At 49.7% G+C, this 10649-nt stretch overlaps 1 protein-coding gene across 3 annotated transcripts; it reads left to right on the forward strand.

The window, feature by feature from the left end:
* The first annotated feature begins 1770 nt into the window (after window positions 1-1770).
* On the forward strand, window positions 1771-10055 carry LOC142035903 (torsin-1A-interacting protein 2-like). 3 transcript variants are annotated; one of them, XR_012651987.1, is made up of 7 exons: window positions 1771-1970; window positions 2882-3076; window positions 4766-5068; window positions 5216-5536; window positions 5946-6110; window positions 6950-7779; window positions 8172-10055. XR_012651987.1 is itself a non-coding variant. In XM_075038550.1 (6 exons), the coding sequence occupies exons 2-6, from the start codon at window positions 3043-3045 to the stop codon at window positions 7714-7716; spliced, it is 1590 nt and encodes a 529-aa protein (XP_074894651.1). In that variant the 5' UTR covers window positions 1771-1970; window positions 2882-3042; the 3' UTR covers window positions 7717-10055. The 3 variants fall into 3 exon arrangements, 2 of the variants coding, with proteins under 2 accessions (XP_074894651.1, XP_074894652.1); XM_075038550.1 differs by having other exon boundaries at window positions 6950-10055; XM_075038551.1 differs by having other exon boundaries at window positions 5946-6044; window positions 6950-10055.
* The last annotated feature ends 594 nt before the right edge of the window (window positions 10056-10649 follow it).

Consider the following 10649-nt stretch of genomic DNA (forward strand, 5'->3'; position numbering starts at 1 on the left):
TGGCTGTTCGTTACTTAAGGCAAGAAGCAGTGCCTCTGGCTGGGATGCAAAATGGGCATCAACCAAGAGCAGGGCCCTCAGGGAGTTGTTGGCCTCTGCAGATCAGCCACTCAGACTTCTTCCTTCCTGCTTTGCCATCCTCCCTGGTTTTGCAGCCTGGGAGAGGCTGGCCACAATAAATGTGCTGAATCTGCCAGGGAGGGAGGTGGACTCTGTCCCCTCCTGGCCACCACCAGGAGGGTGGCTCTGCGGGCAACGGAGGAAGCCACTGCCTTTCTGCGCTGCTGGAGAGAAGGTGCAATCCTGCTATCGCTACATGCGCTGTACCCACGCACACCTCACGCCTTCTCACCTTCCTGATATGACCGGTGTCGGTATTGATACTTGCATGCATGCTCACCCCTTGTGTAGCATGACACGCATGAGTCTCATAACTGAGCAGTTACAATACGGTCAAGGGATGGATGCAGATTTGGCCTTAGGGCAGGGGGTGGCTCGTGGAGGCCTGGAGAGAGACAGAGAGGAAGCAGGGCACCCTCTGGTCAGTCCTGCCTAGAGGGGCACAAACAAGGTGGCACACACAAGCTCTTTCAGACAGTGCCGGATGCTGCAGGAACATAAGGAGAATAGAGCACGGGTCAGGGCTGGGCTCACACGCTTCACCTACATGGCATGTCCCATTGCCAGGTACACCCCTGCCTGGTCCTGTACTATCTGTTTATGGACCTGTTGTCCACAAATGAGACTCCTCCTTTTTTGAACCTTCTGACTCTCTGCCTCTGTGGCCCCTGTGCCAGTAAGCTTTTCTGCACATAGCATAAAGAAGTATTTCTTTCTGCCCATTTGAATCCAACCTCTTACCTGTTTTACAAGTGTCTCAAGTCCTAGTATTAGTCAAATCCCACCCTTCAGCCTTCTGCTCTCCAAATTGAGGAGTCCCAGCCATTTAGTGCCTGCTCCTTAACAGCACTGTTTCTGTTGCCTCTCCAAATGCTTCGCCTCAGCCATTTGCTGGTGGGCTTCTCTGAGGATGTTGGTGAAGAGGCTGCAAACTGAGTTCGGGGGGGGGGGGGGGGGGCGGAGTGTCTGCGCAGCTGCTCCTTGCGCTGATGCCTTTCCTCCAGGCATGCCCTGCTCCATGCTGCCGCTTCCCACGAAACATGTCCTGGGCAGGGAGGGTATAGGGAAGGGGTTGGACCATACCCATCCCTTGTGCGGGCACAGCAAGGCATAGCATCATTTTTTGGAAAGCCATTGCCCAAATGAAGCCAGGAGCAGCTACACGCACTCTCTCTGACCTTCCACCTGTTGCAGTCTCTGGGCCACGCTGGAAGTGGAGCACTGAGGGGGGGTCCCCCCATCCTTTGCCCTCCAGGCTAATGCTAAAGACGCTCCATTTCACAGCCCACAGCTCCTCAGCCTCCCTGCACTTGCACAACAGGACATTTCAAGAGTCTGGGGTTTGCTGGCTATATGTTCAGGTTGTTTTTCTTGTGGTACTTTTCATCTTCATAAATTAACTCTGAAAACAGTTCCCTCCTCATGGTCATTTAGTTGTTTAAATCTGCAACGCTGTTGCTTTACGCAGGAAGAAGCCAGTCATCCAGTTTGCCTGAAGGAAACACTGCACGACTGCAGAGTTTCAGAAATACAGCCAAAAAAGGAGTTATCGTTTCCTGAACGCTCTCGAGAATGACTGCTGTTCGCTGGCGAAAAGCCATCCGCCTTTGGCGAGGAGGAGGGAAGGGAAACTACACCTCCCAGCAGCCTGCTCGGCACCCATGGAAGGGCAGAGTTCACTGTCACGTTGACAGCAGAGGATTAAGGTTGTGCGTTGGGGGCACAGGCTGTCCTGCCACCACCAGAGCCAAAGGGCCTCTGGGAAGGGCAAGCGGAGGGGCCAGCGCTGGCCTGCTCTTGTTGCCCCTCTGCTTCACTTCGCCGCCCTGACTGGCTCCGAACCTGCTCGGGTAAGCGTCCGACTTCGCAAACCACTTTGTTCCTCTGACTTCCTTCTTCTGCCAGAGCGTCACCAGCAGGAACAGCACAGGGAGGGGAGGGACGAGAGCCGGGAGCCAGAGAGCAGCAATGATACCACCACACACCTCCAAATCATGTATTTAGCAAGAAAATTCAGCTGTAGAGGCAGCGGGGGGAAGGTGGAGGGTGCCCTCCTACGCTTGAAGAGCTGCTGCAAAGGCTGAGCTTGAGATTTTTGTACAGAAATCCATACCAACCACTCTCCAGCAGGGAAAGTTTCTCGGGAGTTTTCCATGCTGCTTAGTTTTCCACGGGCAGGCATTGCGCTCATTCCTGCGCAGCCATCCGGTCCCAAAGTGCTTTAGCAGAGGGGGAAGTATCTCTGGGGGGGTGTAGGAGAGTCAGGCTGTGGCTTCAGGTTCACCACACCTGGCGAGGGCACTGCTCAGCCCCCTCGGATGGCTGCAAGGTCGGGTGGGGGTAACGCTGCTGCACAAGGGCCAGGCAGCGTTTCTGCCAGCGACTTCGCCTTCCAGCACCACCGGATCCAACACGCCAGAGACAGGAAGGTAAGGTGGAGCAGGCTCTTTGCTCTGTGATAACCTGCCTGCCGAGCCCCAGCCGCCAGGCCTGCCGTCGCAGAGCACGGCTGAGTCCATCCGAGCGCGTCTGGGTGAGAAACTGGTGCCTCACCCCACTGGCTTGTCCCAAGACAACCGCGGTTTGCGTTAGCCTTTGGACTGCTTGTAGCCTGCCAGGAAGCGAAATAGCTAATAGCCCTTGGGCTGAAGGTTCACAGTTATCAGTGTCATCCATCCATTTTCACACCACCTTGATAAGCGTGGAGGGAGGATCCTCCTTCTCCACTGTGAATCACTGCTCCTGTGTTTGTGCTTATCAGGTTTATGGGTGATTAGTCACAATTCCCGAGGCCAAGACTGGATGGTGTCTGTGAGGGGGCTTGGTCAGCCACTCAAAGGAATGGCAGGGAGATACATCTCCTTATGAACGAAGGAGAAAGTGAAAACGGTACAGAAGCCTGAGCTCCAGGGGAGAAAGAAAATGGAAGAGAATCCAAGCGTGGATCTGTCCAGAGGTAAGTGAATCCTATGCTTACTCCATCTACTAGGAAAATCACTGCTGAAATCTTCTTGCAAAGGGACATGGGAAACCTAAGCAAAAAAAAAAAAAAAAATTGCCCCTTTTCCAAGAAAAGCAAATTGCTATCTTTTTTTGAAGGGTGAAAGATTAACAAGTTAGTTTCAGTTTTGGATTCCCATCTGCAACAGGTTTAGACTCTGTGTCCAGGATGGCAGCACGAGGAAGGCTAAAGATGGAGCTCCAGACTGGGAGAGCTTTTTTCCCTGCATCCCAGTGCTTCCCATCTACAGATGCTTAAATAATAAGCCAGTTTTCTACCACCTATGGATGGGAAACCTCTGGAGGAGGCAGGGCAAGGAGTACTGTTTTTGCCCAGCTTGAATAGCAGGATACCTCCACGGTCCTCATATTTCAGTTTCTACCACGTACTTACATTCTCCGGGTGCCTTGTCATGACTACCGCATATGAGTATTTCAGTGAGACAGTGATGCTATAACCAGCTCAGGTCTGTCCTAGGCGGCCAGAAGTCTTCCTGTAATAATCAGCAACAAGGAATGTAAAAATCATACTCCAAAGGATAGCATGTTCTGACATGTGACAAGCGCAGCTTTTTCTCTGCTTTCAAATTAGTAGGGAGTTCCTTGCCATTTTTTTCAGTCTGTATTCTTATTTTAGCGTAATAATTTCTGTCATTGTAGTCCTTGACCATTCATAAGCAATTTTTCACAAACAGCGCCTGAAATTTGAGCTGCACTGTTTGGTTTTGTAAGATTGAGAATATGCTGCAAACACGTTCAGCCTCACAATTTCTTTACTGAATTATGCTCCAGTGTTTGCTTTTAATTATACGTTACCATAGCTCTTTGGACGAGCAGCTCCAGAACAAGAGCAGAGAAGGAGCACAAGCAGAGCTAACATTTACGTTCAGGCGGATGCTTGAAGTGTGTTGGCATAACTGTTCTGGCCAGCACTCCACAACAGCCTTAGAAATGCTTCAAATCCATCGCCTTAATTTACCAGCCTAGGAAAACCCACTATCTGTGGAAGATTTGGTAACATATCCTGCCACTTAATGAAAGAATTGCCTGCCCACCCCACATAGGACAGCGTAGGACGTAGGCTGGGATTGAGTTAACTTTCCTCATAGCAGCCCGTAAAGCGCTATGTTTTGGATTTGTGGTTTCAAAAAAAATTGTTGATAACGCAGTAGTGTTTTGGCTATTGCTGAACAGTGCTGGCACAGAGTCAAGGCTTTCTCTTCTTCCCCACTTGCTCCCCGCCAAGCAAATAACCTGGGGTGGGCGAAGGGCTACTGCATACAGTGTAACACCACGCTCAGCAACAAAAAATGGGGTACAGGAAGAAGAAAAGGGCAGGGAGGGTTGGCTTCCAAGGTTGCTATTGCTCGGAGACTGGCCTGGCAGCAGTCTGCTTGTGGGAGGTGGTGAGCGATTGGTTTTACATCACTTGTGATTTCCCCCTCCTTTCCTTCACCTATTCAGCTGTCTTGATCTCGACCCGTGAGTTTTCTCACTTTCGGTCACCCTATTCTCTCCCCTGTCTCACAGCGGGGTAGATGTTTCTGAAATGCAAGAACTGGGAGTTTTACAGGGTGGTGGTAAAGAACTGGGTATTCTTGACTCCTGTACAGCTAGCTGAGGTTGTGAACTCTGATCCCAACAGCTGGGCCAGCCCAAGATGAGGTGGAGAACACAGCAGAGCACCCTGTGCACCAAGAGCCCACCCAAGAAACACTTGAGCACCAAGTGACAAGCAGGTGGCCTGAGACCTCCTGCAAACCACAGGAGGACTCTTTGGTATGTAAGTCACCAACTTTGGATGAAGGAGAGATGACACTGTTGGATTCAGCTGGCCCCACAGTAGAGGAAAAGGTTCCCCAGAAAACTGAAGTATCACTGGAAGAATCTGGGAAGACAAGAGATGGTGTCTCAGAAAGATCACAGGAAGAAGATGACTTGGATGAAGGTGAGTCTCTCCCCATCCCTGCATACAGCATTTCCAAAATGCTGATAACCTGGGCCTTTGCTTAGAGGAGGCAGAGGAGGAGAAAGCGTTGCTGGTTCTTGTGCTGAAAGAGACTAAGCGTAGGTCTGCATATTTTATTCCCTACAGCCGGGCTGGCCCATGATAAAATGGACAGCGAAGGAGACAGCCCTGTCCACCAGGAAACAAGGGAGGACCAGGAGACAAGCAGGCAATGTGAAAGCTCCTTCACAGCAGAGGAAGATGCTTCATCAAGAAGCAAGTCACTGAGCTCTGACAGTAAAATGACACATTTGGATGTGACTGCCACAGAAGATGTCACCAAGGGCTTCTTGGCAGAGAAGAGCACCAGTGCCCCTCTCCTAGACCAGGAGCCAGAAGAGCACATACAGCAAGAAACACAGGAGAGCGGATCCCAAGGCACGTTAAGGAACAGACGTGGGACCGAAGGTGAGCTGGTGGCTGTGTGCTGCTGCTCTTCTATTGTGCACATGCCTGCACTTTCCATAGGCATTAGAAAAAACGTATGGTGAGATCTCTAGTGTCCCTTGGCAGTTTTCCAGAGTCGAGCAGGAAAGGAGGTATAAGAAATTAACTGGCTTCTCTCTTTCTCTCTCCTTTGGCTACTGTCCTGCTTCAAAAGGCATGAAACCACACTGCCCTCTGCATCGTCTTTCTCCTTCCCCTGCCCAAAAAGCAGAGAGAGCCAAGACTCACAGCAGTATTAGCCCAAAGCAGCATTCACTTCTAATTCTTCCCCTTAGCTGGTTGCTCCTGGCAGCTCTGTTGCTTTTCTTATTACAGCTCATTTTACCTGTTCCCTCAACAGTGAGTGTCACATTTCTTTCTCTTACTGTAGGGCACACAGCCCCAAAGCCAGAGGCTCAGTCCTGCTTGCAGAATGTCCCCACCCAAAACACAGACGAGGAGAAGACCCAAGAGTCCCTTTTGCTGAAAGGTGAGGAAAAGAAGATTCCCTTGCATGTTACTCATCGACCAGAAGGCACTAATCCTCCAGGAACAAGTAATGAAGCACATTTAATTCTTCTCTCTTGGGACCTTTCACAGCCTTTTCTGAGGGTTTGAGGGAACAACCATCCCCTTAAAAATAGGCTCAGTTTGAGCCTATGGTATCAGCTTTCCCTCCAGCTTTCCAGCCTCAAAAGCAGGCACATTGTGTTCAGCATGCTGGGAGTACCCCAGCATGTCCTGGGAGGTCTGACGGTCTCCTGTGCTGCTGGTCCCCCTTCCCAGTCCCGCTCTGTGTTGTGGGGCCTCAAGTGGGAACTGTGATGCTGATCTGCACCACACATTTCTCCTGGTAGAAAGAGACCTTGCTTTGCCGTGGAGAGGGACACAAGCAGTTGTGTTCGGACCTCGCTGTCCTCCTCTTCTGGGCACAAGCACAGTACCCTTTGCTCGCCCAGCATAGCTAGGAGGAAGGCAGTGACCGCAATGCTTTAGCTGGGTCAGACACTTCCACGCGTGGAGGTAGGTGCTCCGAACGGCCACAAACCTTAAAGAAGACAGAGAAGGGGGAAAGACAAGAAAGCTTGTAGCCAGCTGCAATTTCCTCAGGAAATTTTGTACCATGACAACAAAGCTGTAGCTTTGCCTCCATCTCTGGAGCTGTAGCCCCCCCGTCTGGTGTGTAGGAGCACGGGTCTCACAACATGGAGCAAGCAGCCTCTTCACCATTCCTGGGCTACCAGAGAACATGCCAACCTGAACCACTTTCCCAGTGTAGGGGGTGAAGGTCTGAGGGGGGGAAAAGAGCCCTCGTAGCTACTTTCCAGCATATCACTGCAGGTCACTTGGGACTGATTTCTGTTCCTCATCTTGGGTCTCTCCCCTGTTGAACAGGGCTTGTCGTCGTGAGCCTCGTACTGCTCGGCTTCTGCATATTCTGCTTCGGCAACCCAAACTCCATGTCCCAGCAAGTCCCCAAGAACCCCACGGTGGAGGCATTCCTGTCCCAGTTCAACCAGCTGCCGGACAAGTTTCCAGGGCAGAGTCCGAACCTGTGGCTTCGTGGGCGCAAGTTCCTGCAGAAGCACCTCAATGCGTCCCACCACACGCAGCCGGCCATCATCATCTTCACAGCTGCCCGCAAGGGTGAGCGGACCTTGCGATGCCTTAGCACCTGCGTGGCCAACACCTACTCGGCCGCCCTGCATGCCAGCACGGTCCAGATCGACGGCACGGATAAATCCAGGCTCCAGAGTGACCAGGCCAAGCTGGAGGTGGACTCAGAGCTGAGCTCAGCTTTCCAGGCTGGGGGCCGTGCTGCAGTGATACACCGCTTTGAGTTGCTGCCAGCCGGGGCCACCCTCATCTTCTACAAGTACTGTGACCATGAAAGTGCTGCTTTCAAGGACGTGGCCCTGCTGCTGACCGTGCTGCTGGAGGAGGAGACACTGGAGACCCACATCAGCCTCCAGCAGGTGGAAGAGAGGGTCCGTGACTTTCTCTGGGCCAAGTTCACCAACACCAGGACCCCCAGCTCCTATGACCACATGGACTCCGACAAGCTGAGCGGGCTGTGGAGCCGCATCTCCCACCTGGTCCTACCAATCCATCCGGTGCAGACTATCGAGAAAGGGGGCTGCCATGTCCACACCAAACCCTAGGGGCAAAGGCTGCCAGAGCCCTGGGAAGGGTTGGAAAGACAGTTCTGGCAAACTCCAGTGCAGGTAGAGGCACAACCAGTGCTATTTCTCTTCAATTTGTTTCTCTTTCTTGGGAAGAGTTTGACAGGTACAAGTTGATACAGGCCATTTGGCCAGCTGAGTCCTGGAGGTGGTAGATCACATACTTCCTTCTGGCAGATGGGAAGAGTGGATATTTTAGGTATTTAGTAGATATTGCACAGAAGAACATCACTGTGTAGGGAGGCAGGAGGGAAAACAGGACTTTGCAGCTAGCATTCCTATCAGTAAATACACAAATAATGTACACAACTAGTATGCCAGAAAAATACTTCAGTTCAGTAGCTCTTTCATTTCTCCCTGCCCCTCAGTTTGCTAATGTAATGTACATCGGTCTCACAATGTACTTTATCTAGAATGTTTCTCTCTCTTTGCAGAGAGCCACTGGAACACAGGAAGGTCAAATTCCCCAAAGCCAAACATTTTGAAGGTATGCTTCAAAAAGAAAACCAGTTTGCTAGTCAAGGGTTTGACCAGTCAGTCCTGATAGAGTCCCACTTGCACAGACTGAATGACACCCAGCAAAGACCAGATCCTAAATATAGGATGTTCAAACAAACCTGCAATTCAGAAATCCCCTAAACATCAATTACAAGAAATTTCAGGTTGTCAGCACTTAAACACTGCACTAAAGGGGGGGATCCCATATGCCAGAGAATAAGCTCCAAAGACAGAGAGCAATGAAACAGAAAACACTTTACAGTCACTCTGATAGTGTGAAGCCTTAAGGGCCTGCACAGGTGAAAGAATGAGTAATACAGTTTGACTTAATGTTACTTCTTTAAAAAAAAGTCCACTCTTGATCCTTTTGCTATTACAAGGCTATGACTATCTCTTTCAGCTGATGCATCAGCTTTGGTCCTACACAATAGATTGCTCTTCACCCAGATCTCTGATCTGTGTGTAGGACAGGAAGCCACCTGCCTACCTCTCCCCAGATAACTTTTGTTGATGAATGTAGATGTTAGCATTGATATTTATTTCAAACCACATGGGGTGACACACCAGGTTCTTGCCCTCCAAAGGTACATTTGCTTCCCTGCCAGGCAGCTGGTGCTCTGGCATATGCTAAAGCAACTAGGAGCAGAGCTGGGATTAGCTGGAAAAGACAGCCTCTGGCATTAACACTAAAAATCCTCAAGGAAACAGCTTGGTTTCTTACTGTGCCTCCTCTTCTGCATCCCAAGAAGAGAAATCCAAGTCCTGCAAATACTGTGGTGCCCTTGCACATTGTGTTTCTGCAGATGCTCTGGGGTAGAGCAGCCAACTCGGAGAACACCTGGGGGATATGTGCAGGTTACAGCATTTATCGTAACACAGCAGTCAGCCCCAGGTGTCAGCCCCTTGTGCCTATGGTGCTGCCTGCCGGAGAAGGAGCAGCTGTAGCAGAGCACGGCTTATTTCCATATAAGCAGCACAGACTGGGGCCCTGCAGAGCCATGCTCTGTGTCTAAGCAAGATGCAAATCAAGAACACTATGGTGTTTTCACAGGCAGCACATTTGAGTGCTCCTTACAGCAACTGGACCCTGGCGTTGGCCAGGTCTCCCGCCAGCAGTGCCTTGCTGATCTGCCCCACTGATGGCTCAGCTGAGGCACAGCCCTGCACCCTAAAACCACAGCCTGTCTTTTCTTTCCTCCGACCATGTGCCTTGACCTGGCTCAGGAGATTGGTGGCCATTAACTTGGAGGAGGGGACAAAATGAAGGAAGAGGAGGGGGTTATTTGTTCATGCTCTAACCAAAGAACAGACTTTTTGGTTGGTTGGGGACACGAAGACAAGACCACAGGGGTTTTCACCATGACAAACACTGGGCTAGATGTGAGAATTACCTGCTGGAGCCCAGCATCAGCAGGGCAGCCCAGGGCATGGTTTTGTACAAGATACAGGTTGCTCCTTCCTCCTCCCCCCCTTTTTATTGCTATACACTACTTTGGTAACAGAAAACACTGTTTCTGCTCTGCATGGTTCAGTATGGGTGTTAAGGTAAGAACCGGCAGAGCATTAATCATGTTATGTCAATATCTTGAGGGAAATCTGTATTTTGACGTTATCTTGCTCTCAGTTTTATGTACTGTTTGTAATGCATAGCCAAGGTATGCAAGGACAACTTCATGCTGTTTGGGCACATCACTGTAAGTGTCATCCCCCCCAGCTGTTCTAATATAGAGGTATTTTTATGAGCTTTTAAAGACAAAATATCTGATTGCTTCTGAAACAAGACTTTTATTTAAAAATAAAGAGTGAGATTGTAAAAGAAACCAGCAAAGTCTCCAAAGTGAGACTGGAGTCTTACCATGTTCTGGTTTTTTTTCTAGCTATTTTCAGTTCGTTAAGCAAAAGGGATCATCATATTGGACAAAGTTTTATTTAGGTCAGGGCTGTAGTTGTGCAAACAAAGTGAATATTTGCTTTTTCTGGAAAAACTCCAAACAACCTTTTTCTCAGTTGTTTGGGACAAACATTTGCAGCTTTTTCAACTAAGGCAAAACTAAAAACCACCCCCCAAGCAGCTGCTGAATTCAACCCAGACTGAAACATACTGAGGTTTGCATAATACTTAATGATAATAATTAAACTGAAATATTTTAGAAATACAGAAAGCCAGTATTTCTCATTTCAACACCCTTGATCATATCAGTTCCATCCAATGTCACACCACCTCAGCACACAAATTTTTATGTTTGTGGTAAATTATTTTGCCCAGCTCTGGCCTAAACAGAGAGAGGGCTGGAAAAAAAAAAAAAAAAAAGAGGATTTACCCTATTATTCTGGATTTTTTTCAGTCCCTGTCCAGGCCCTGGCAACCTAAATACTCATAACATTGACATCTATTTTCAAATAGATGTTCATGT

The sequence above is a fragment of the Buteo buteo genome, chromosome 10 (genome assembly GCF_964188355.1).
Source record: "Buteo buteo chromosome 10, bButBut1.hap1.1, whole genome shotgun sequence".
Taxonomy (NCBI): Eukaryota; Metazoa; Chordata; class Aves; order Accipitriformes; family Accipitridae; genus Buteo; species Buteo buteo.

Excerpts from the sequence above, each read along its gene's own strand:
- LOC142035903 (XM_075038550.1), top strand. The coding sequence starts at position 3,043 with ATGGAAGAGAATCCAAGCGTGGATCTGTCCAGAG. Across the intron at positions 3,077-4,765 it reads AAGCGTGGATCTGTCCAGAG|CTGGGCCAGCCCAAGATGAG; the intron begins GTAAGTGAATCC and ends TGATCCCAACAG. Across the intron at positions 5,537-5,945 it reads GAACAGACGTGGGACCGAAG|GGCACACAGCCCCAAAGCCA; the intron begins GTGAGCTGGTGG and ends CTCTTACTGTAG.